This window comes from Equus asinus, chromosome 25, assembly GCF_041296235.1.
Source record: "Equus asinus isolate D_3611 breed Donkey chromosome 25, EquAss-T2T_v2, whole genome shotgun sequence".
NCBI lineage: Eukaryota > Metazoa > Chordata > Mammalia > Perissodactyla > Equidae > Equus > Equus asinus.
The window spans coordinates 48133514-48160706 of NC_091814.1; the positions used below are offsets into that span (position 1 = coordinate 48133514).

The 27193-nt window shown below is 42.4% G+C and overlaps 2 protein-coding genes and 1 long non-coding RNA gene across 8 annotated transcripts in view; 2 read left to right on the plus strand and 1 right to left on the minus strand.

Annotated features, from left to right (window-relative positions):
- Positions 1 to 213: 213 nt before the first annotated feature.
- LOC139042109 (uncharacterized) lies at positions 214 to 4568 on the plus strand. Of its 2 annotated transcripts, none has more exons than XR_011498342.1 (3): positions 214 to 956; positions 1920 to 2094; positions 4013 to 4568. It is a non-coding gene; the product is annotated as an uncharacterized lncRNA (long non-coding RNA). The 2 variants fall into 2 exon arrangements; XR_011498343.1 differs by having other exon boundaries at positions 2014 to 2094.
- A 1275-nt stretch (positions 4569 to 5843) lies between these two features.
- SERPINC1 (serpin family C member 1) lies at positions 5844 to 16552 on the plus strand. Its single transcript, XM_014852897.3, has 7 exons — positions 5844 to 6097; positions 8141 to 8510; positions 8827 to 9042; positions 9917 to 10054; positions 11775 to 12165; positions 13375 to 13439; positions 15984 to 16552. The coding sequence occupies exons 1-7, from the start codon at positions 6057 to 6059 to the stop codon at positions 16152 to 16154; spliced, it is 1392 nt and encodes a 463-aa protein (XP_014708383.1). The 5' UTR covers positions 5844 to 6056; the 3' UTR covers positions 16155 to 16552.
- Positions 13194 to 27193, minus strand: part of ZBTB37 (zinc finger and BTB domain containing 37) — a 30596-nt gene continuing 16596 nt past the window's right edge. For 3 of the 5 annotated variants that reach the window (XM_014852893.3, XM_070498090.1, XM_070498092.1), the window contains one exon: positions 13194 to 13601. The gene's annotated coding sequence lies outside the window, so the exon portion shown is untranslated. Of the gene's footprint in view, positions 13602 to 22317; positions 22973 to 27193 lie in introns of those variants that run through there. The other 2 variants (XM_070498091.1, XM_070498089.1) reach the window with 2 other exon arrangements.

Consider the following 27193-nt stretch of genomic DNA (forward strand, 5'->3'; position numbering starts at 1 on the left):
TACTGTTTGTCCCCTGCCAAGGTCTTACTCTTGGATCCAAAGAAACAAATAGAACAGCCCAGGATATGAGGCAATGGCAAGGTCCGGCTGAATTACCTGCTCATCGGAGTTACTACTGAGACTAGAGGCAGGGCTGGGGAAAGAGGAATTTTTTTATTATATTACAGACCTTAAAGGAAGTATTAAAAAAGGGAGGGGGTTTGAACACGACATTCCTTCCTCTCCACAGCTCCTCAAATGTACCCCTAACGCAGCAAAGCACAGAGAGGTCCTTTGGGCTCCTTCTGAACTTGTTTCCACTCAGAGTAGAGAAAAATAGTGCCACACGAAAGTAGGGAATCCTTTTCAGAAATGAATTTTTACCTGATAAAAGTTCTTAAGAAGTCTGCTGCCAATTCCAGAAATGGTTAGAAGTTTCCATGAAGAATTTGATTTAAAAAATCTTTATATATTTAAATATGCACAATTGTTAAAACACTTTACAGAATACTGATAACAATGTGTGTGTGTGAATTTATTTACATACGGAGAGAGTCACAAATTAGTTTGCCAGCATACAAGCTCTTTTTTCCTTTACTCTTCAAGCCAGTCTAAGATGAACCAAGAGGAAAGGGATTCAGAGGTCATCAAAATCTGTGCAGTGAAGGCCAAGGGCAGCCGTGTGCAATGAGAGCCAGAGACTAGGTTAAAGACTGCCAAAGACGAACCGAAAATCTCATGTGGAATGTGCAACAGAGACAAACGCTTCCTAATAAAATATGGGCAATCAAAGAAAAAGATGGCAGCCCCTGGGTTCCTTTCTGGGCCTTGGATTTTGAGGGAATCATGGACAAACTTGACAGAGAAAAATGAAGAGGAGAAGAATCAGATGGTGACATATCTTGTCCCAAGGAAAACAATTGGATGCTGTGAGTTTTAACCTTGGAAATCATGGACGTTTTCTTCAGAGCTATCACGTAAGAGCACAGACATGTGGGAGCACACAAGGGTTTGAATCTCAGCTTTGCTAGCTTTGTGATTTGGGGCAAGTTCTTAGCCCTTGCGAATAGCAGTTTTGTCATCTGTACACTGGGCCTCATATCTTCCTGGTGGAGCTGGCGAGAGAATTATATAAGCTCGTGCTTATAAAGCACTGAGCACAGATCCTGGTATGTACTGAGTGTTTTTAAATGGCACCTATTATTATCATATTCAAATATGTAAAGAACTTGACCTGAACTAACATCTAGCTGTAAAGTAATGGTTAAATTAGAGACAATGGATTATACAGCCTTTAGAAATCCGGGGCTTAGTGGTTAAGTTCACTGCAGCGGCCCAGGGTTTTGCCGGTTCGGATCCTGGGCGCGGACATGGCACTGCTCATCAGGCCATGTTGAGACGGCGTTCCACAAAGCACAACCAGAGGCACTCACAACTAGAATATGCAACTATGTACTAGGGGCTTTGGGGAGAAGGAGAAGGAACAAAAAAACCAATTATTTTGCGGGGCAGGCACATCCTCTGTCCCTCTGCAGACACTCCCACCTGGCTTCTCTCACTCTCCCTTTCTCACACTCCCACCTGGCTTCTCTCACTCTCCCTTTCTCCCGCGTCACCAGTCAGGGGTTCAGCTGCCTGTCATGCCCTCTCTCCAAGCTCTGTGGAATGCCACACCAACACCCTTGTTGCTCACAAAGTCGAGACCTCTTTGAAGAGGTGATATACTGACATGTTCCAAATAGAAAACTAAATAGGAAGGTGCATATTGATAAGTCTTACTCCCACCCCTGTCTGTCCAGCCCTCACCCCTAAAATCTTGCTTTGTGACACGCAGGGTAGCACACTATAAACACTGCTCTGAGCTTGCTTTTTTTGCAGTTAATTATCCTGGAGATCCTTCCATATCAGTACAAAGCAAGCACCCTCCTTCTTTTTGACAGGGCACAGTTTTCCAGAGCGCGGATGTACTTTGGTTTATTTAATGAGTCCTTCGTAGACGGGAGTTGTCTTTAACCTTGTGCTGTTGCAAATCAGGTACCGTTGGTGACTTCATTTATACCTATGCAGATGCATCTGTAGGAGACATTTCCTGAAGTGGGATTTCCAGCTCAAAGGGTAAATTCATTTATAATTTTGGTATTGCCAAATGTCCCTTCAAAGGGTTATAGCACTCTGCACTCCCACCAGCAATGAGTGAAAGAGCCCATTTCCTCACACTCTAGCAAGAGAGTGTGTTGTCTAATTTAGTCAATCTCTTTTAATTCTAATGATTTTAACAATAATCACTTTAATGGAATTGGATGGGAAATAGGAAAGTACAGTGCTTAAAAAGTCTTGCAGGGGGCCGGCCCGGTGGCGCAGGAGTTAAGTGCGCATGTTCCACTTCGACAGCCTGGGGTTTGCCAGTTCTGATCCCAGGTGCAGACATGGCACAGCTTGGCAAGCCATGCTGTGGTGGGCGTCCCACATATAATGTAGAGGAAGATGGGCACGAATGTTAGCTCAGGGCCAGTCTTCCTCAGCAAAAAGAGGAGGATTGGCGGCAGATGTTAGCTCAGAGCTAATTTTCCTCAAAAAAAAAAAAATGTCTTGCAAAAGAACCATTGAGGGATGCTAAAATTAACAGGTGAAAGTTGGGTAAAAAATAGTATATTTAGATATTCTCAAAGTATCTTACCACAAGATACTTATTTTTAAAAAAAAGAGGAAATGTAATTTTACAGCAGAGAAAGAAATCTGGCAGACACTATCTTAACCAAACGATCAAAGTTAACACCACTGGTAATGGGACAAATCGACATCATGTGCCTCCTAATGCTACGCACCGAGAAGAACACACTAGTACTTCTGTAGTTTCCTTCCCAAGAAAAGTATAACTTGAATCTAATCCTGAAGAAACCTCAGATATACACAAATTGAGAGACGTTCTTCACAAAACAACTGGCCTGTACTCTCAAAAAACGCCAAAGTCATGAAAGACAAAGAAAAGAGAGCAACTATTCCAAACTAGACAAGACTAAAGAGACATAACAATTAAATGCAATGTATGGTCCTGGACTAGGAAAAGGAAAAAAAAATTTTGGGGGGGGTATAAATTGACATTTCCCAAAGTGTGGTCCATGCACCCTAGGATGGTCCCAAGACCTTTCAGTGTATGCATGAAGTCAAACAATTTTAATATATAACTATTTAAATAATGACATTTAGAGGTTATTCAGCAAGACTATACAAGGATCCTGAGACCAAAAGGTTTGAGAAGCACTGCTGTGAAGAAGACGAGCAGGATGCCTGACAAACCTAGACTAAGTTTATAGGTTTGAAAATAGTACGGTATCAACGTCAATCTCCTGACGTTGATCACTGCACCGTGCTATATAAAGTCCTTGTCTTTAGGAACTTCATACTATTTAGAGGTAAAAGGGCATTATATCTTCAAACTACTATCAACAGTACAGAAAAATAATTTATATTATTATTATATATGTATTATATGTTCGTGTATAAATATACGTATAGAGAGAGAGAATGGAAAGCAAATGTGGTAAAATGTTAACAGCGTTAACACCGGAGAATCTGGGTAAAGGGTGTACAAGAATATTTTGTACTATTTCTGCAAGTATTCTATTAGTCTGAAATTATTTCAAAATAGAAAAAGATTTTTAAGCCTTAGTCTAGCAAAATTCTTACAACATTCTCACCTCCAGATCGTCCTCCTCCCACCCCCGCTCCATTGACCAGACCCTCCTGTATGCCCTTCCCTGTACACACTTCAGTCATATGACCAGTAGCATTGATTGGCACGTTTATCCTCACGTCTTGGTTCTGCTATGAGGCACAGAGCTCCTTGAGGGCACAGTCATCTTTACATGCCCAGGCCAGCGCCATGCCTGGTACATACAGGCATTTATTAAATATTTGTTAAATAATGATCATATGGCTTGATGAGTGAATGAAAAAATTAAGCTCAACCTGTGATGTATAGTTCCCAATGACCTGGCCGGGGGTATCTGCACCCTTATCTTTTTTCCTGCAGATGCTTACCAAACCTCCTCCACCCCTGTGCTGGGCCCACTCATCTGCTCTCTTCTGAGGACCTTGTTTTCAAGGCACAAATCTCACGACTCCTGCAAGCTGGAACGACAGGTCTGATCAGCATGTTCCCACCTCAAGATCTTTGTATTTCCTGTTCATCTATGTGGACAGCTTTTCCCAAAGGTATTTACGTGGCTCCCTCTCTCATTTTGTTCTTGTCTCTTAATGTCAGTTCATAAGGGAGGCCTTTCGTACCACCCTTTTGAAAATGGCAACCTCCCTACCTCCCCCATCACCTCCTATTCCCTTGCCCTGTATTGCCCTGCATTGTTCTCCATGGCCCTTACTAACACCTGACCAACAGCCCATACATTTATTTATTTATTTATTTTTAATTTTTTTGAGGAAGGTTAGCCCTGAGCTAACATCTCCTGCCAATCGTCCTCTTTTTGCTGAGGAAGACTGGCCCTGAGCTAACATCTGCGCCCATCTTCCTCTACTTTATATGTGGGACGCCTACCACAGCATGGCTTTTGCCAAGTGGTGCCACGCCCACACCCGGGATCCAAACCAGCAAACCCTGGGCCACCCTAGTGGAATGTGCAAACTTAACCACTGTGCCACGGGGCCAGCCCCATATATATTTATTTTTTATAAACTGATTCTTTATTTGATTGCTGCCTGTCTCCCCTGACTGGAGTCCCCAGCCCCTAGAACAGCGCCTGCTGGTACAGGTAGCGCTCTTGTGTTTATTGGACACAAGTGGTTGAACAGGAGACTTTTCAATTGTCTTTAATCTAGAGTGACAAGGAGCCTCTGAGAGTTCTGGGGCCTTTTAGGACAATTCCTTGTAACTGTTGACACTGCACACAGGGGTCCTTGAGGTGTTCAGGGTCTAAATCATCCAAGAACTTGGACACAGCTTCAGTCTGGACAGAGATTTCCTGTCTAATGAATAAAGAACTTTCTAGAATTCCTATGACTGTATCAACTTCAAGGAGTCTTCAATCACACAGAAGTCGGCATACTTATCTTCTGAAAACTGTTGCAGCAATCCTTGTGATACTGTTTTTGGCTCTTTAGGAAGAGGGTTATATAAATAAACCTGCGCTTTATCTCCATTAGTTTGAACCCATGTAATTTTCCAATAACTAAAATAAGTAAAAATAATACACACAAAGAAATTGGTTTGTTTGCTTTTAAAGAAGTATTTCAGCGGTTGCTTGTACATTTTTCACCTGCCCCTCACTCTGTCTCCAGATCCCCTAGCAGGATTTTCCTACATGTCTCCCCAACCAGCTCATCCACCTTAGAATCAGCCTTGGCATGAACCCTGATGCCCCTGCGCTTGTCGCCCCGTCCCATCACTTCAGGGCTGAGTGGAGAAAGTTTCCATTCTTGGACCACAGGAGGACCACTGTGTGTCCTGGTCTGGGTCACGGACACGTTGGCTCTTAGAAGTCTGAAGGCAGCAACTTGTTTCAGAATATTCCTCTTCTCCCCTCTCTGATTAGATATTCTGGACTCTCTTCCTCTCTCTTTCCCTAAAGAAAGCTGTGAAAGAGAGGGTATTTCACTGAGCAGGTAGAAGGCTAGAAGTTTCTGGACATTCAACGTGGCTAGTTATAGTCATCTATTTTCTATCTCTTGGTTTGGTTCAACAGGAAAAAACTCCTGCAGACAAAGTCTTAGTCAGGCATTTTCTGACCAAGTTTGAATCTGTGAACATGTTCTCGTTTTCCTTTTCTGTAAAGATGAAGAAGAGAGCAGGGCAGTATGGGTAAGAAAGGTGGGCCTTGCTTTCCCTGGACCTGACTGAACTTTAAAACTTCTCTACTAATTAAACAACACTGGGCTCTACACTTTGCTTAACCCTGGGAGCTGGTCATCAGCCTTTGACCTCAGTCCTTCCCTCCTCACCAGCTCCCTCCCCAACCCCAGCCTCTGGAACCTCAGTCAGATTTAGAGGAAAGAACCAGTTTTCAGAGAGATTGCCTCACACCACACCATCTCCACTCACCCAGCCCTGTGGAAGATTAGCCACCATGTTTTCCAGTGGGATAGAAACTGTAGCTGCTGCAAAAAGGTAAGAGGGGTGAGATTTCCCTTTGCATGCCCTCACCGGGTTTTCTGACCTCTGAATGACACTCGAGGATGACCTTGACACCTTCGAGAAGACCAGGCCCTCTCTCTGGTAGTTACAATCAAAGACTTCTTTGGAAGACGTCATTCCAGGGGCCCTCCCTCCCACCCTCCTCTTGGGCTAAGGCCTTCCCTAAGCCACACCTTGGGTTCTTAGCTCAAGAAACAAAGGGGATGTCTTCCCTTGTGTGAAGACGCTGTGCCAGTGCCAGCCCTCACAGCAACCAGGAGACACTCTAAGGGGAATCCCTGGGCCTGCCATACATCTGAAATGAGGGCAAATTTAATCTGTGAGGACCTCCTAACTCCCTTTTTCCTTCTCCTTCCGCTTGGTTGCCTTCCCCCATCCCGCCCAAGATCTCGGTGACATTTGACTAAAGGATTGCAGCCCTATTTCCTTTCCTCACAGTGAGATTCCCTCCTCCTGCGACACCACACGCTTCCCCTTCTTGATCTGGGCTATTACAGGAAGCTAGAAGTGAGGCTATGGCTCAATCATCTTGGGGTTTTTTGTGCTTAACAGAGCTCCCAGGGCCCTCTCAGCCTCCACTTGTTTTTCTTAAGGTAGCTCAGGGACAAAATGGGTATCAGAAGGCCAGCAAGATGGGGAGATGAACATCAAGGTACTGTCTGTCTGCGTCTTCACCCTGCCTTCCATACCTCCCTCAGTGCCTCCACTTCTCTCCCACTCGGTGCCTCTGCTCTTTAAGGGGCTCAGATCACGCATGAAGTCAAGCACCCTCAGCTGTCCCCAGCTTCCAGCCAGCCCCGCACGTGCTCAGCAGACCGCCTCAGCAAATCCTTTCTGCACTGCATGCCTGTCTTTTTCTGCCAGGGGAAGATTGAGAAGACTCAGTACCCACATCCAGACTCCCTTCTCTAGATCCACGGACCCCAAGTCAGCCAGAAGGAGCCCCTGGCCCACCTTGTCTTGTCTACAAAAATATTACAAGAGAGTTTATCTCTTGGTTTGCTTAATTGGGTCTCAATTCTCATAATATGCTAATCTCTTTTTTTGAAAGTGAGATTAGTTTCATTTAACTTTAGTGAACCCATGTGGGAATGTATTAAAATTTCCAGGCAACAGACAATGATGAGTGCCTGAACTAAGGCAGTGCGAGCAGGGGAACAGAATTGATTGAATCTAGGGTCTGACTAAATGTGGAGGGTGAGAGGCAAGAAGCCAGAGTGGCCCCCAGATTTCTGGACTGGCTGACAGGGCTCATGAAGGGCCTGTTTGCTGAGTTGGAGGACACAGAAGGAGAAGTGAGCATGTGGGTGAGAGTTACGAGTTCAGTCTTGTGGTATTTCACTACGGAATCTGCAGGACATCCAGGTGGAATTGTCCAGCAAACAACTGGTCTGGAGCTCAGTGGAAGGGTTAGGGCTGGAGCTAGAGATTTGGGTTTCCAGCACATGGTAATGCCTTTGCCCCACTCACTCCTTCTTACCCCACTTGTATTACTGTAATCTCTCTGCCGCATCAATCAAAATCTCTAATCCTTTACCAGGATTAAATTCCTGGTAAGTTTGGATTAAAGTCCAGGTTAAATTCCATCCGTCTTTGAGGTCTCCCCCACACAGCTTCTGTAGATGGCTCCTCCTACTGCCCTAACTCTTCACTGGGCACTAAGGTTCCTGGCCTATTTTTCTCCCCTGCGAGTCCCATCTCACCAAGTGGAAGCTCTGCATTCTTTCTTTCTCCCAGTATGGAGCCTTGGGCACACGATACTTCTAATAAGCATCAGTTGCTTCAATAGGTGACTCTCATTTCAACATGACTAGGTCCAGGCAAATGGAAACTTCCACTTGCAAGGAGTCTAGGACTGGACTTGTCCTGGGCGCTTGTACTTTTCAAAGGTTTTGGCCCTCCTGCTGGTTACCCCAGGTGGGCTGGAGTCCTATGCTTACTGGGACAAGTCTGTGGTGGGCAGTGGGGATAGGAAGTCTCCTAGTCTAGCTAAACTCAGCTTTCTGTCCCCCATAGGAGGGTATGTCTTCTCTCCTTGCTGCTCTTCGGCCTCTGGGGTTGTGTGACCTGTCACTGGAGCCCTGTGGAGGACATCTGCACAGCCAAGCCTCGGGACATTCCTGTGAATCCTATGTGCATATACCGGTCCCCAGAGAAGAAGGCAACTGAGGATGAGGGCTCTGAGCAGAAGATCCCTGAGGCCACCAACCGGCGGGTCTGGGAACTGTCCAAGGCCAATTCCCGCTTTGCCACCGCCTTCTATCAGCACCTGGCAGACTTCAAGAATGACAGCGACAACATTTTCCTGTCACCCCTGAGTATCTCCACAGCTTTTGCTATGACCAAGCTGGGTGCCTGTGACAACACCCTCAAGGAGCTGATGGAGGTACAGCCTAAAGCCCTTCTGCCCAGGCTTGTTGCTGGGATCCCCAAGAAAATATCTGTGTATGGGTGAAGAGCCCTTCAGAGACTTTTGGTGGTATCCCAGTCTCTTTGTGTTTCTTTTTCCCTTTCTCCTTCCTACTCTTCTTTTTTTATTTAGAAAACATGAGCTGAGAATTTATGCTGTGCCAGGCATAGGGCTTGAAGGAGCTCACAACTGAGGTGGCTGTTAGTCAGGGGTTGACCGGCATTGTGCTCACCACCCATGTTAGCTAGGTGGCCTCACCGGACCCACTACCATTTTCTTTTGTTCTCCACAGGTTTTTAAGTTTGATACTATCTCTGAGAAAACATCTGATCAGATCCACTTTTTCTTTGCCAAATTGAACTGCCGACTTTATCGAAAAGCCAATAAATCCTCCGAGTTGGTATCCGCCAATCGCCTTTTTGGAGAGAAATCCCTTACCTTCAATGAGACCTACCAAGACATCAGTGAGGTGGTCTATGGAGCCAAGCTCAAGCCCCTGGACTTCAAGGTGAGTTGCAGATGTCACCCCTGACCTCAGAGTTCTTCCTCTCTACTGAGACTGAGGAGATGGAGAAGCGGGATCCAAATTAACACTCCTCTGCTAGTTGAAGGCAGGCGGAGGGAGTGACTATGAGTCAGAACCCCTGGAATACTTATTCTTGCTTGAAACTGAGAAATCAATGGTATCTACGGCTTGTAGTGGTTGCTCTGAAAAAGCTGTATAAATAATAAATTCTTCATTTCATCCATCAAGTTAAAATATATACCAAAACATATTCTGGAGATTCCAATCCTACAAGATTTCCTATTAATTTAATTTTTAAAAATTACCATGGTCAAATAAAATTGGTGTATGGTGCATGTTATAGTCTCCTCTTGGAGAACCGTGAAGCAGATGAGCCTATTAAGTGTTAAGAGAAGTCCTGCAACAAAGAAGTCTATTATTGCCTTTGTATTGTCATCATTTCTCACATTTTTTTGATCACATGGGTATCCCTCCTGCCACGCCACACTCCCTTGCCCCCCAATCACTCATTAGCTTCCCATAGAACATGTTTTGGAAACCTGAAGTCTTGTGAGTTCAGGTTTCCAAAGTCAGAGAAGATAATATTTTGTTTTCTTTTTCCATGACTGTTTTCTCCTTTACTGTTCCTTTATTTCTTCCTATTTCTCTTTTTTTCTGTTAATATTTATTAACTATATGGAAGATTCGTGGTGCTATACTATATATGTGAGGTTTCCCCAATCTGGGTTAGAGAGAGGGCTTAACTAGATGGTAGAAAAGGACAGAGGGATGATGAACAAAATAAAATGCTGCACGGGGACATGGAGAAACTGATTGAACAGCACAGGTGGGTAGGCTTGTTTCCTGTCTCCCTCAGGAAAATGCGGAGCAGTCCAGAGCGACCATCAACCAGTGGATATCCAATAAGACTGAAGGACGTATCACTGACGTCATTCCCCATGGAGCCATCAATGAGCTCACTGTTCTGGTGCTGGTCAACACCATTTACTTCAAGGTACTCAAAATGGCCCTGGAGAGACCCCAGGGATGACCTCTTGCCCTCTTGCACACCAGTGGGCATGTGTAGGTAGATCCTTTCTGAGAAGTGGTACATGAATGGTCTGGGCAGAAATACAAATTTGCTGAGACTCTAGAACCATGTCTAGGGCTATGGCTGCCGGGCTGAGCTCCAGGGGGGCCTGGTAGTATCTCTGGGCCCAATGCCCACACTCACAAATCCAGCATGCCAAGCAGAAAGGCATGCATGGTGACAAATTCTCATATATATGTGATAATTTCTGCTGCCCACTTAACTCCATTTTGAAATCTGGGACAAAGTGACAGAGTCTATCGATAATCTTCAATGATGAGATTTTCGCCATCATCTAGCTCCTACAGTGACTCAAATTTCCCCTTGCCTGAAGCTTCTGAACCTCCAGGTGCCAGACTAACTGCAAACTTTGTGGAGGCCTGTGATTTGATCATGCAGATGGCCTTATCTTTCTCAGAGAGTCAAGAGTTCTAAAGACCGTTCCAACTCGATTACATTCAGGAAGGAGAATGAAGGAGAGGGTACTGGGAATAAACATATCACTGATACTCAGGAGGGCCACCAATTTAAGGCAGGTAGAATTGTGGCAGATTTGCCCATCCTGCGTCACGCTCCATACGCATCCTTCCCCGCCACAGGGCCCAGAGGTTTTGCCAGTCACTGCTATTGCCAACCACTCTGTCACTCGGGGGTTCTCTCTCCCAAGACTGGAGTAGGTTGCATTTCCATAGTGTGTATTGCCCTTTATGGTTCATGGAAAAATTTTCCAATTCACTAGCTGTCTTGATCCTCATAACATCACAAGTGAGACCTTGGGCCGCTCAGACAGATTATTTAGTTTAAGTCTTGACTCTTCCGTTTCTGACTGTGTGAACTCAGGCTAGTTACCTAAGACCTTTCTCTGCCCCGATTTCTGTATCTGTAAAATGGTAATAATGATACACCTCCCTTTCAGGGTTACGGAGGGGACTGAATAAGTTAATGGATGTCAAATGCTTAGAGTGGTTTCTGGCACACAGTCAGCATCCTACAAATATTAGTGATCACCAGCTCCTAATTGTATAGATGAAGAACCACCACTCAAAGAGTTAAATGACTTGTCTCAAAATCAAAGAGCCAGAAGATGACAAGGAATGGTTATTACAACTCAGAAATGTCAAAGGAGTGTCTTTTATCCCCTCCCTCTTTGAACAGGAAGTTGGCCAGGACTCCCCCTCTGCCTGGTGGTACTCCCAGATGACCCCCTGGGTTATTGCCTGTGTCTAGCCTTTATTCATCAGGGGCAAAGCACAGCATTTTGGAGGATGCCCTTTGAGAAAGAGGCTGGTGGGAGGCAGAAAGCAAAAGGCAATTAGATTTAAACTGAAGAAGAGTCTCGTGAAGAAGCCAGTGGGTTGTTCTTGGTTATAGTTCTTATTTTTCTCATTATAAAAGCAAGTAAATTTTCAGCAAATGCTGAAAATCTGGGAAATACAGAAAAGTTCACAGAAAAAAAATCATTCATAATTCCATCATCTGACACATTGTTAACCTTTTCATGCATATCTCTCTATTCTTTTTTCCTAATAATTATACTTACATATTAATGTAATAAAATAATGTGAGTATTTCCCATGTCAAAATTCTCCTACGATGTTTTTGGTCCTCTTGCTTTATGATTCTCCCACCTGGCATCTTCTTCCAGGGCCTGTGGAAGTCAAAGTTCAGCCCTGAGAACACAAGGAAGGAACCTTTCTACAAGGCTGATGGACAGTCATGTCTAGCATCCATGATGTACCAGGAAGGCAAGTTCCACTATCGGCGTGTGGCAGAAGGCACCCAGGTGATTGAGTTGCCCTTCAAGGGTGATGACATCACCATGGTACTCATCCTGCCCAAGCCTGAGAAGAGCTTGGCCAAGGTGGAGCAGCAACTCACCCCAGAAGTGCTTCAGGAGTGGCTGGATGAGCTGACAGAGACGCTGCTGGTGGTCCACATGCCCCGCTTCCGCATTGAGGACAGCTTCAGTGTGAAGGAGCATCTGCAAGACATGGGCCTTGTGGACCTATTCAACCCTGAAAAGTCCAAGCTTCCAGGTTTGTGTTGGAAAGGCTTTCCTCCTCTCTCTGCTGGTCTGACCAAAGGTGGAAGAGTTGGAGAAAGAGTAAAAAAGAGCAATGAGGGGCTGACCCGGTGGCCCTGTGTTCTCTGCTTCTGTGGCCCCGGGTTCACTGGTTCAAATCTCAGGTATGGACCTACGCACCACTTATCAAGCCATGCTGTGGCAGGCGTCCCACATATGAAATAGAGGAAGATGGGCACAGATGTTAGCTCAGGGCCAGTCTTCCTCAACAAAAAGAGGAGGATTGGTGGTGTATGTTAGCTCAGGGCTAATCTTCCTCAAAAAAATAAATAAATAAAATAACGTAAAATAAAATGAAACGTTAAAAAAAAGAAAAGAGCAACGAGTCAGGACATCTAGATTCTAATCCCAGTTCTACTGCTAACTCAGGGAAATCCCTTTCCCTCTCAACGTCTTAGTTTTCTCTTCTGTAAAAGGGGGAGTTTGCTTTTGGATCTCCATGGGTCCAGTTGGCACTGGAACCCTTTAAGTCTGTAACTGACAGAGGAGATGGGACCACATAGAGAAGAACTTGAAAAGACATCAAAATTCAGAGCAAAGAGACAGATATGATTAAGAACTGGGACATCTAGGACCCACAAACTAGGCATAGCTGACATTTAATAGGCTTTCACCTGATATTCCAAATGGCTTGTGTATTTTCCTTAAAGTCACTAGCACAGACACAGCCAATTTTTCCCAGTCATGGTACTCCAGCAATGGTGTTCACTTGGTGTGGTTCCTCCAAGCCTCCACCTTTTAAAAATCTTAATTAAAGTATCTCTGTTTTTAAAAAGACATTTATAATGTTAGGTAATTTGAATTATCTTTAAATGGGCTATCTTTAAATTAGGTCTGAAAACCAATCCCTCTCTTAAAAATGTTGCCAAACTGGAAAGAAAGACATTCCTGCTAGATAGAGTGAGTTTTTCTTTAAGAAGACTGCCCCTCTACTCCCACCCAAGAGCTGAAGCATGATATTAAAGTCACATGAGCCAGGCGGAATAAGCCCAAAGTACTTTATTATTTTTAACATGTATTTATTTTGGGAGTATTTTTAGGTGAGGGTTGAGGATTTCTTCTTATCTTTTAAAAAAGCTCCTTAATTCAAAGTGAATTCCTTTCTGTGGGTTAGAGCCAATTTTCTCCTATTTCACAGAGGCTTCTTGGGTCTTCCTTCTAGGTATTGTTGCAGAAGGCCGGAGCGACCTGTACGTCTCAGATGCATTCCATAAGGCATTTCTCGAGGTGAGTACACCTCCCTTGGCTCTCTCTTCTTATGCTGCTTTTTTATTCCCATGCTGCTTTATTATTTAATACATCCATATCTCATGTGATCTGTAACTTTGGAGTTCTTGCTCCACTGGCTCTTATGGTATAGATAACCAATGCATGAACAGCAGAAGACAACTGTGGAAAAAGACATATTTCAGCGTCTGTCAAACCCCAAATCTGTAGCCCCTCCTCCATGAGGATTGCTCAATACAGCCCTGCTCTGAAGGGCTCATGGTCTAATTGTCCCACCCTCCCCCCCGCCACCTCTCCTGAAGCAGGTCAAGCAGGAACAACGTTAAGGAGAGAGTGACACAGGAAAATGAGCCAGCAAAGGCCACTGAGAAGGAATTCAGAGGAGGAGAACCAGGAGAGTATGAGCTCCTGGAAACCAGGGAGGAGCTTTAAGAAAATGGAAAGCATCTAGTAACAAGATTGACAAGTGATCATAGGTTACCTTTCCCTGAGGAATCTGGACAGAATAGTGGAGTCATATGCCTAACTGTAGTGGTTGAAGAGCAAAGGGAAGGTAAGGAGGGGCAGCTGGTGAGTGTGGATCATGTCCTAAAGTGTGTTCCAGAGAACTAGGTCTCTAGACTACACTGCAGATTACAAAACGGTGGGCGGTTAAATAAATGTATATCCTTTTCTTGGGAAATTAACAAGAATTAATACACACTGGCTTGTTGAAGTCTGAGAAGTTCCACAGTGAAGAAAACAGTTCAATATTGCTTACCCTGGCGTTGCTCCAACTAAGGTGCCCAGGGAACCCTTTCCTAGTGTAATAGCTGTGTAAAGCCTGGAGAACTTCTGGTTCTCAAACAAATACTGAATAGGGACCAATAGCATTAGTTATCTGGGGAGCTTGACTTTTGGAGAGTCCAGGATGGGGCCTAAGAATCTGTATATTTATGAAGCTCCTCAAGGGACTTTCATGCACAATCAGGCTTGGGAACCGCTTGTGTAGACTACTCTTTGGAGGAACCAGGCTGTGAGGGAAATGAGATGGGCCAAAGTCAGAGAAGGTCACAGGATTGAGGAAATTGCAAAGAAAGAAGGTTGTGGTTGAAGAGGAAGGTTTCAGAGCATGGTGCCAGTAAATATAGCTGCAGAGTCCAAGCTCAGTGGAAATATGTAGTTCTGCGGCAAGTGGAGGGATCAAGGGACAGGAGGAAGTCTGACTAATAGTAATGGGAGTGAAAAAATGCGACAGCTTGAAAAACAGAAGGTTATAGTCTGAGAGAGGATAATGTAATCATATTTTAAATGGTAGATTAGTTCTGAGAGATGGCAAGTTCAAAGTGTAGCCATGGGACTGGTTTGCTTAAGCAGAGCGAAAGTAATGCTCACTGGGTTTGATGAGATGAAAGAAATGGGAGGTTAGAGTATTGCATGAGTCTCCTACCAAGGAATTTTAATTGTCTAGGTCAAATGATAGCAGGAGTTAGGGTGGACAGAAAACCTATGAGCTAGGCGCCCAAATCCTTGATGAGGGGATATAATCCTTAGGACAATAGATGTCAGTGACCTGTAAGACAACAGCAAGAGTAGAGGGATGTATCTTACAGATATTGAGGTCAGAACAAGGCATTTTACATGAGGACTGAATGAATGATTTTGGAAGTAAAAACAACACAACTGACACCTTCTCAATATACAGGACCCCAACTAACTGTAGATCTCATGGGAGGTCATTAAAAACCAGAAATCTGATTTGAATAAAAGGATCTTGGTCTTACAAAAACTCCAGTCTGCTCCTAAATTTACTTCTAGAATGATCATGAAATAGTATGAGGAGATGGGGCTTGGGTGGTGGAGGTAAGGAAGAAGGGAGGGAGAGAACATCACCAACCAGCTCCACAAAGCTCAGGGATCTGAAGTGCTTTCAGTAACAGGCAGGCACAGAGTCTTAGTGATATTCTGGGGCTCCAAAGAAGACTTTCTGAAGGTTTTTCCCTCTAGACCTATGGCAGTTCTGCTTATCAGCAAGTTCGAATACCATTATTTCAGTCTATTACTCCAAGAAATACTCATCTCATCCAGCCAGAGTACCCTCCTGTTTTCATAGGCCTATGTCCTCAGTGGCTGCTTGACATAGTTACATATGGGATTTTGATGCTCCAAGAGTGAAACTCTCTTAACTATAGAGCTCTGATCTTGAGTCGAAAATCTCTTTTAGCATCTCGTACAAAATAATCCTCTTGTAATACCATGTACAATAATGCCAGCCAGAAATGCGACAACCTTGTGTACATCCAGATTTCTGAGTTCAGGGGTTATCTGAATGGAACCCTAGCACTTATTATCCAGCACAAGGCTTGGAAGAACACAAGTGCTTACATCGATATTCAAAGAATGAGTAAAAGTAAGGTTATGGACAGAACCCGACCTGACCCAATGTCCTTTCTATTGGATAACAAATAGCATTTTGAGGAATTGCTGTGTCCATGGATGATTTACCTGCCTATAATGAACTGCAGAGTAGTTAATGTAGCAGTTTCTTTCCTATTTGACCCACAGGTAAATGAGGAAGGCAGTGAAGCTGCAGCAAGTACCGCCGTTGTGATCGCTGGCCGTTCGCTGAACCCCAACAGAGTGACCTTCAAGGCCAACAGGCCCTTCCTGGTTCTTATAAGGGAAGTTGCTCTGAACACTATTATCTTCATGGGCAGAGTAGCCAACCCCTGCTAAACACTAAAGTGTTCCTATTCTTTGCACCTCTTCCTATTTTGGTTTGTGAACAGAAGCAAAAATAAATACTACGCCCATCTCACAATTATGAATGGACCTTGCCATCTGAAATGAAGACAAGGAAAGGAGAAACAGATAGAGACGCTATTGGGCATTTGGTAAAATGATGCTTTCAATTGTTCTCTACCAGTGAACATATCTGGGTCAAGAAAGTGAAGAAGGAGCTAGGTCACTGCTCCATCTTGAAAGATGGTAGGCATCCTGAAAGGGCAAGGGGAGCTTGAAATCTTGGTATTCTCATCATAGCAAAACAATCCAAAAATTTAAAACAACGTAACCTCTATAGAGAAAAGACAGAGATTCAAATCTGAGTATTAAACCATTTAATTCTCAAACCACTCACATGCATAATGTTCTTTTACACAGTGTTAAAATAAAGAGGAAAATGTTTTTTTATACAAACAGAATTTCAAGTATACATTAATAGACTTTTCAGATTACCAACCAAGTTGCTAAGATTTCATTCACATTGTTCTTAAAGCTGTTCAATGAGAAAGCTTTTGCTAAACTGCTTTAAATATGTTTATATAAACCCCTATCTTCACTCTTTCTCTGTATCTCCCTCCCCCAGCCCGCCTCTGCCCACCCTCCTGCCCTACCCCTCCCCCGACACGACAGGGCTCTGGGGCTCTAGGAGACATGCAACCCCACCAAGGACTATTGGCTTTGTCATCAGGGAAGGACAGAACCTACAGGAGGAGAGACTGAGGACACCTGTCAAACGGAGGGAGAGAACAAATCTGATACTTAGAAATGACACAAATCAGGATACCTTATAGCCTTTGTGTTTTCACTTGACTTCTTAATAAAAAAAAAATCTCTGCCTCCCACAAAACCACCCAGAAGTTTCTGACAATTTGGTAGCTGAGAAAATAACTAAATGTTGGGTATTTTCTCCAGTGAAACTTCTAAAATTAGGGTAGGCATTTTTAACTTTTTCATTTTGGTTGTTTCTTTTTCCCTTTGGCAGGGGGTGGGGCAGCTTAAAAGCGGATGTTATTATTTGTGTGTTTACTTTAAGGAATTTGGTTAATTTCATAGGGCCTGGCAAGAGTTCTCCCTCCTCAACTCTCCTCCTGAAGCAATCTGGCTTCAGGGCCAGGAACAGCCACTCTCCTTAGGAATTAAAGTGCATTTTTTCAGGATAAGGGGGTGGGGGGAAGTGTGGTTTACACTTACATGATAATGATTAAAAGAGGGTGGGGTGAGAGAAAATGCTATTCCTATATATAGGTATTTATAATTAAGGTCATAATAAAAACAGATATTCTCTAAGGAAATAAGATGCACAAACCCAGTCCAGCATCCTCAGAGGTGCCAGGGCGCTAGCCTGGTTCACTGACTTCTGAGGCATCTTTACTAATGGAGCAATTGCTTCAGACGAAAGACACAAACCTCAAATGTTAGTTTTTTCAAAGGGAAAAAACAGACCGGTAGTTACAGTTAAAAACTCTATCTCATTCCCTTTCAGGGATAACAACATTTTAGAAATTGATTGTCTGTTTTAACATGAATCCTTGATTAACAAGTTGTGAAAAAATGTTAGCTAAGTTTGTTGCTTACAAATATTATGGTAGCCTTTAAAAACTCAGGAAGAGGGGGCATAGTTGATCGCTGCTCTCGATCAGTATCAGCTGAGGGGAAGTGAAATTTTCCTATAATCTCTTTATTCGATAGCTACCACCAGAATCTTATTTTCTGACTGTTTTCCTTTAAATGCTTTACTATTTCTTGGGGGACAAACCCAAGAGTTTTCCAAAGAGAAGTAAATGCTACATTATTAGCTGTATGGAGAAGTGATGGGCTCAAGATGGAAAGGGGGAATTGTCCTGGATTCTGGCCTCTGAGTCCAGTGTGATCTACTTTTCACAGTGACCAGTGGGAAGGCACAGTGCCAGGGACAAGTGGATGGGAGACAGCTGTCACCCACCTTATAAGCACCATAGAGAACAGGTGGACAGATTTCCTTCAGATTGTGTCCATCTGAAGGAAACCGAATTTCGGCTACATTGACTTTTCCATCTTTGAACCCTCAGCCTTCTCTTCTCTCAGAGGCAGAGCATGAGTGGGGCCCACCTGGAAATTCTGAGGAGCTAGGAAATCTAAGTGCTCTTCCAATGTACTTCTCCCTTTACTCACTTACACTGACATGCCAAAAATGGAAAGTTCTGATTTTAAGATTTCTTAATGGAGAAGCCATTGGTTCCTGACTGAACTGGCAGATCTATTTAAGTTCTGCCCTTAGATCACAAAATAATGCCATGGGCTAAGACTGTGAACACAGACCATAGCAGATGAAAAGTTAATAGATCAAGACAAAACACATGTCTTCTGCCGATAGTCTGGGAATGATTTTCTTTTGTTAAGAGTACGGGGATGGGGCAGGGTGGTGAAACGGTAGTCAGACAAGCATTTGTTTAGCGCTTTCAGAAAGGATTTCTTAGAGATTTAGGAGGAATCACCAGCCAATCTAGTAGGGCAGAAGAACTTGACAGAAAGTCACAGTCCTGATGGAGAAATCCTGAAAGGGAATTTGTTTCATTCCTTGCTTAAAGCACGAGTTTACATGCTTATTTTTTACCATTACTTTCCCATCCTCCTCTTCTACTCTCCCCCCTAAAATCTTAAAATCCAGTGCGGTACAATTTGCATAAAGTTCAACAAAGTTCACAGTACTCTACAATGTTCTTCAGTATGAAAAGTCTAGGGCTACTCTCTGGATGCATACAAGTCCCACAGGCTACTGCTTTTCTATTTCACTCCATATCAGGAAGCCTTTGCAAATTTTCTAAGGCATAGGAGACATTTTTTCTAACTGGCATTGCTGTATTTACATGCTAAGCAAACATCCAGGCCTTAATATTATTCTAATGAAATTTCATAGCCTGATGCTAATTTAGACCTCTGCACTAACCAATCTTTCCTTCCACCCACTTTTTCTTCTTGAACACACCACCTATTTGAAATTTAAATTACCCATTATTTGTAGGCAATATATGAATGAAAATTTCTACGGTGCCCAGAATTCTCTCAGAAGAGAGATTACTATATTTGAACTTGCTCTTAAACACGATTTCTTTCATGAATTAAAAATCACTTGGTAGCTAGTTAGTTTGAACAGTGGCTCTCACTCTTTGAGGGTACTCAAATTAGTTTTCCCCTCCCTACTACCATGTGTGAGGTTCCACGGGTGGGAAGCATGAAAGATATGGAACCTCATTTGGGAATTATTGGGTTAGGTCTTTGACATCCTGGAACAAAGATGCTAAAATGACGCATTTCACATTTCACATAAAATTCAGAACTATTTAAGCCTTAGCTAGTGCATTTCATTCACAAGAAACAAGGAAAAGTGAAAGTCACTTTACACTGAAATCCCACTTAGAAGACAGGCTAATAGACAAATAACCCAATGTGTCACCATCATCCCAGGAAGGATCTGTCTTTTTCTCCATTACCTTTAACAGTGCTACCTGTTTATCTTATGAATAGGCGGCTTGGGCTTGGCTCTTTTAATAAGTTCAAATGCTCTATTGTAGCTGGAAGAGTTGAGAAATCTCCTCAAATCACATATGCAAAGGAAAGAGGATTCTAGAGACCAGACTTTCAAAATCTGTTTTGCTTACTTACGCAAACTTTCTATTTGGTATAGAGAAGAAAATGGATGGATGGCAACATCTCTCTCCAGAATTACTCTGAGGACAAATGGATGATCCATTTTACCACCTGAGCCCTGGCCAGCTGTAAGCTTTAAACTCAGAGCCATGCCTGGCATACTATATCTTATGACAAGAAGAACCAGACTGAGGTTATTCTGCCAAAGACCACTCAGGATTATCTAGACAGTGATTCTCAACCTTGGCTGTCCATTAGAATCATCTGGGGAGCTTTGAAAGCCCAGGTGGCGCAGCAGACCAATTAAAGGTGAACGTCTGGAGGAGGCCCCAAGCATCAGTAATTTTTGAAATGCCCCAGGTGATTCTAACGTGCAGCCAAAATGGAGAACTACAGGCCCAGGTCAATGGGCTCTGAAGAGAAAGCATTAATGCCAATGTTCACCTAAGCAGAGGGAAGAAAGACTCCACGCTTGCTCCCAGATTCATAGATTTAACATGCCTCCAAGAAATCACCTAGGCATTCCTCACTTTCTTTGCTTATTTTTAAAGAAATCACTTTGGCAGTAATAGGCTGCACTGCCAACAGTAACTTACTGATTTAGGTAAGACTGCTCCTTAAGTGTGTGTTACAGCAAAACAGCTGGGGACAGGTCTAGAACAAGACTCTGGGCACAAACAAAAGATGAGCCAGAGGGAAGAATATTCCTAAGCAGGAGTTAATTCCTGAGTCTAGGATACTAGCATGGCTTGTAGGCTGACAATTATTCTACAGTTAGGAAAAAAATAGCTGTGGTGAATAGACTCACATGACTTGACTTCCTCATCTCCCTACAGGGTTCATACTGTACTCGGGCAGAGGTTACCACCATCAGTTGTCACCTACGAGTAATGCTTGTCTCATTATTTGGAATTTCACACTGTCTGTATGATAAATGCCCTACCCAATCACCAGAAAAGTAAATACTTATCAGCTAGTACCTAAAACACAGACGCCAAACCTCTAAAAATCTGAAAATGGATGGCTCTCTTATTTTCACTCCTAACCAGAGAATCCCTGTTGACATTACAACCAGCCAGTGCATTAGGAGAAACAGGTGCAAAGCATTCTGCGCTATTTATTAAAGGGCCACTAGTCCTTCTTCAGCTGTAACAAATGTTCAAAAGGTAGGTAACCTGATTGGCTCAGTGTAGTAGTGTCCCAAAGAGCAAGTTAGGTGAGCGCTACAACTGGATTTAAAAATTAGGTGGTCTGTTTGCTGGCATTTTACTACTGAATGGAATTTCCTGACCCTTACATTAAAGCAAGGCCATCTTGACTATTTTACCAGTATCGGCATTAAAAACAGGAATCTCTCTCTTTGGAGTGACTACCAGCAAAACAAGTCATCCAAAAATCCATGTCATGCATACCTCCATGTTAAGGTATTGGCAGAAGGCTCATTATCAGGAAAATATGGTTAATATTCCAGTCCCCCAAAAGTGGACTGCAAATGGCAATTAAAAAAAAAACCTCAGGATTCAAATAAATGTTTCACATCATTAAAAGGAATTGGGTGCATCTTTAAAAACAACAGAAAGACTCCATTTCCACTGGCTACTCTTGCCAAACAGAAGCCAGTGGATAAAAGCACTAAACCCAAGTGTTCAGATGTTGTTTGATTTGGGCAACAAAACCAAACATTAACATCTGAACATGACAAGGAGAACTGAGATACTGCAGCCTCTGTATTTTGCGCCTGGTTTTCCTTTGCTTGCTACAGAAAGCTACACTCTTTCTTCAGCCAAGGGCTCAGAGGTAGAGGAGCTGAAGCGAGTACAAAAAAGAATGGGGTGGACAGTGGCTGGGGAATCCAGCCTCCTGCCCAAAAGGCTACAGGGCAATCTTGGAATATGCTCAGTCTTTAATGGGAGGTAGAATATTCTATATTGACTTATCTGCCTTCATCAGACACCTTTTTCTCACATACACACATAAAGCCACATACACAGAGCTGGCAACTCATATTGCAACTTGCAGCAAGAGCACGCCTATCCCAACAGCTCCTTGCAATCTAAATTTTATCTATACCCCAGCTCATCTCAGGTAGATGCAAGCCAAATCTGTTATTCTGAGGTTCCTCCTTTCACCAGGCTTTTAAACATATATTCCTACATCTTTGTCTCTAAAGAACAGCTGCACTAAGTGGGTGCAATGTATTATAACATCTTTATAAATAGAAAGTGCAAGAAATTATTTTCTTAGCTGAAATATAAACAAAGCAACAAAAAGCTCTCATAGCCTACCATGCCAAGAATTTGATTTTTAGAATCAATGATATAGCTGACAAAATGCTTCTAGTGCTACCAAGGTCATAGTGGATGAGTAAATATATTTATAAACATACATTTATGAAAAAGATATTAAGAAAATAGCTAAACTTCCCACAAAAGTTATTTGCATGAACTATCTTTAGTATACCACTCTGTGTTCAATGCACATGCATATACAATTAAATTATATTAGTGTTATTTTTATTGGGCCAGTTTTCCAAAAAGAAAGCAGGCTCACTTTTTAAAACTTCAAGTTAAATGATTTAAAATATTTTTTGTAAAAACATTAGAAATACCATATAAATTCTCACTATCTCTGCTACCTGACTGACAGCCATTCTAGAGGTGGACTTCAGTCACATTTTTAGTGACCCCTGTTTGAGCATCTTGGCTTCCAGAGGAAACACATTTTAAGCTTTGTTCCCTGTGTGGTAATTCTGTTTTTGCAGTGGTTCTTAAAGAACCACTATAGTTAGGATTCTATTACTTTATAGGAAACTCAGTAGGTCATCTTCAAATATGTCATAAACATCTGCTTTAAGATGTGGCTTAAATCAGAAACCTAAACTTTAAGGAATTTCTACTCACTCAGGTTGTTGTGATTGGCCTGAAATAGTTTAGACTTGTGATGCTGAAAAGAACATTTTGTCAATCGACAGGTTCTCTTTCTCCTGACTTCTTCTCTTTTCCAATTCAAGACCACAGTACTGCGGCCTGCCCCATGGCCGAGTGGTTAAATTTCTGCTCACTCCACTTCGGCAGCCCGGGGTTCACGGGCTCAGATCCCAGGTGTGGACCTACTCCATTCATCAGCCATGATGTGGAGGTATCCTACATACAAAGTAGAGGAAGAGTGCACAGATATTAGCTCAGGGCTAATCTTCTTCAAGCAAAAAAAAGAGGAGGATCGGCAATGGATGTTAGCTCAGGGTGAATCTTCCTCTCTCTCTCTCTCTCTCTCTCTCTCTCTCTCCGTCACTCACACACACACAAAGGACCACAGTACTTAACTTTCATGCAACCACCAAATGATTTCAAATTTCAGAGTCACAGAATCTAGAGGAGGGCCCAAAGGGCTATAAAATACATGACAAGTGACATTTCTGTAGATCAGTATAAGATTTCTCATTCCCTCGGAATACATTTTCAAAGGCTTTGTCACAAAGAGCAGACTTTGAGTTACATCAGAATGGAAATGTAGATCAAAAAGAAAATGTTAAGGCTCATTTATTTTTATTCATTAAAATTTGCCCCAATCTTTACTTGATAAAATCTAATTAATCTTGATGTCTCAATGCCTTGGACAGTCCATCTCTGGTTATCCAACTACAACGTCAAAGTCTGCTTTTCCCCTTCCTGGCATTTTACAGAGCCCTAAATTAGGTCTTCAGCCCTGAGTACCTCTTTTTATTTCCTATATTTGTCAAGTCTTGAGGCCTGACCTAGGAACAGATCTGTTTACAGTATAACTGGAGATGACCAGCAAGAAGGCCTCATAGCTAATTCTCCAGGAATCCACTGCACATGGAACGGACAGATAATCCCAAACTTTTCTTCTCTTAGAAAGATTTTTGATTTGGGGATGATTAGTTTTAGAGAAAATTTTACTTAAAGCCCATATTTCTTCTGAAGGCAGTAATAGTTTAATTACTATAAGCCAGCAGGAGTTTAAAGCATCCTAAATTTGACAAATCTAACTAAAAATCATTACAACTTCAATGATCTGTTATCTTAAATAACAGAGGCTGGTAGCAACTGCTAATTTTAAAGGATTAACAACATATAAAAGTAGGCAATGCTTTTTCCCATGAGAAAGATAATAAAAATAGGATGAACCTATTTGTCTTCTAGCACAAAACTGTGCCAGAGGTATTGTGGTGGCAGTAAAAATGGGACTAGGATATGCAGGCAAAACTTTCAATTATCTCAAAAATATGATCCATCTAGCCACTCAACAGAAACCCCTGTTGAAAGAGATTTAGTAGCCATACAAATTTTTCATACCACAGGAGTTTTCACCTATTTGTAAAGTTAAAATACAGCTGACATCTCTAATCAAGTTCTGCAACAGGAAGCTTTTTACTCCCTCAGGAGTATTTCTGGCTCAGTGTGTACAGTCACTGTGGCTCAAAATGCTCACATTTTTGGAAATGCTCACAACTTGGAACTTGGAACAAAAGAAGAAATGAAAATTTTTCTATAAGAGAAATGAAACTTGGAGGGTGGGTAGCTCATGAAATCTGTTTCAGGTATTGGTCTCATTCTCCTGCTGGTTCCTTTACTCATCTATGGGAGATATAACAAATGGTTTCTATGGCACAATCAACTGACCTAAACGAACGAACACATAAGAATCAAGACAAATCAAAAAACCTAATGCTACCTACAACAGATTAAAGATGGCCCCAAATCCTTGACACACCTTCCATCAGGTGATACGGTGTTTCCTCTCCTCTTGCATCTGGGCTGACCAGTGATTTCTCTGACCAATAGTGTATGGCAGTGACTCTATCATAGGTCTGGGCCTGGCCTTTAATAGGACTGGCACCTTCTGCCTAGTCTCTTGGAGGCCTGAGCTGCCATTTAATGCCTGACTACCCTGATGGAGAGACCACATAAGAGTCCCTGAGACTCCAGAGAGGGAGAAGAAGCCTGCTGAGCCCTGTCTTCTAGTCCTCCCTGCCAAGGTGTCAGGAATGTGGGTAAGGTCGTCTTGGGCACTCCAGACTAGTCCACCCATCTGCTGAATACTACCAGATGACCTGAGTCATCACCACAGGGAGCAAGAGAATTGCCTAGAGGAGCCCTTTCTGAATTTCTGATTCACATCATGAGATATATAAAATAGTTTTTAAGTCACTAAGGTTTAGCGTAGTTTGTTATACAGCAAGAGATAACTGGAATGCTCTTTCAACTTTTGCCTTGGTAGTAACTCATTCACTCACTCACAATTAGCCCTACCAAATGGGTGACTCCTCTGAATCACTGGACAATATCCCCAGAAAATACTATTTACCATTCAACATCTGCTCAGAGCACAGCAGCATTACCTTTGGAAGAAATCTTCCAATCTCTTATTCTTGAATTAAAAGTTCACTAAAAGCAGTCTTGTTACTGGCTATCGTATATTCCAGTACACCCCAACTCTTTGTAAGTAAATAGAGTCACTATGATGCAGTGGAGACAGTCCGGGCTTTGGAATCAGATTGGTAAATACTGGCTCTGCAATTTATCCATTGTGTAACCTTAGGCTCATCAGTTTCCTCACCTATAAAATGTGTCTAATTACACCTACTAAAGGCAACATAGTCAATTAAGAGGGTCAACTCTAGTGTTAGCCTGCCTGGGTCAGCCTGTGTCTCAATTGCTTCCTCTCTAAAGTGAAGGTAATAACAGGATATAGAGTAAGGGGATTGTCATAAGGATTAGATGAGTTAATCAATGTGAAGCACATAGAACTGGGCCTGACACACAGTAAGCATTCAAAAAAAGTCGGCTATTTTTAATTCTTCTGTTACTACCTCATAGGATATTGTGAAGATTAACTGATTGAGTCACTAAAGCACTTAATGCTGTCCCCCTTTTTGATCTTTTATCTTTAGAGAAAGTGCAGGCTTTTAAAAAGCATACAACCAGACTCCCATCAAGCGGATTTAGGACTCTCAAGTATAGGAAGCCACACCTAAACTAGGTTTAAAATCAATTTCATTATAGAAATTCCAAGCACATTGTCTAGTACCAAGAAGTACTTAATATTTACTGAGTGGAACAGATTCTCCTGTATACTACCTATCACTTAAGATAAGTAATTTCATCGACTAGGAAACATTTCCCATGAGCTACTTCGACTTTTGGCATTATGGATTAACTCCGATTCTGAGTTTCACAGTATATTAAACTGTGCTGTTGGCCATGTGAAATACTGCACGTACATCTCTCTTAACTGGTTGGTGAATTCTACCCTCCTCAACAGGACTTACGGAGTAGATGTGAAAGAAGTAAGCATTAGAAAAGGTTTTTTTTCCATTAACTGCTTTGCCTTTATAACTTAACTTTGTTGTTTAAAGCTTCCCCTATTTGAACTAGTGGGCCTTTCTTAACTGTGTTAAGATGGGAGGTATCTGTTATACAGATAATGGGGAAGATGTGAGATAAATTCATTATATATGTACCCTCTGTGAAGATAATGTATATTTCAAGTAACATTTGCTTTCTAAGTCACTGCTGTTCCTCACAGCTGAGGGAAAGACCGTCTGCCTACACAACAGAAACAAAACTGGCCAGCCCGTACAGAAGTCTTCCAGGTTTTAACAGCACTGCTCCTATCCATAATTATATCCTTTGGAATGTAACTAAGTAAGGTGTTCAAAGTACTCATCGTATCCAACTTTGGCTTGTCCTGAACAAGAAAACCTACTTATTGCAAGGTAAAAACCCTGGCCCTGGGAAAAGCACCACATAAGACGACGACGACTGAAAACTGAGAAAAAGACTAGAAATCAAAGAAGGCAAAATATAAGACTGATAATTATCAAAGGAGTCATAATGCTTGGCAAATTCCATTGTTTTTAAGGAATTCATATTTAAATAACATCTATTACCAAGACCTCAAATAGAATTGGATGCAGATGATTCTTTGGGCTACCTAAATCCAAGTTCTTTCACAAGTCCTATATCTCAGATTAATCAGAATCCCCAGTTATCAGAAGAGCCCACTGTTACTCTAAGTCTAAGACAAGGCAGATTTAACCCAGGTGAATATTCTGGAATTTTATTATTATCTAATGCTCTGAGGGTATATTATATAAAACTTACTAATATCCAACTTGGAAAAAGACAACTTTAAGAGTAAAATGCCTAGTGAAGAGGTGCCCTATAGGAGGCTAGGTCACTCATCCAAACTCTGCAGGTGTTGGTAGACTCCCAACAACGAATCAAACTCACTGTATTGCATCAGCATGGCCTAGAACCCTTGTCCAGATAAATACATTTAACTCAGAAGTCCATGTATTGTTTCCATGGGGAGAAATTAAATTCTCTTCTTGCAAGGAA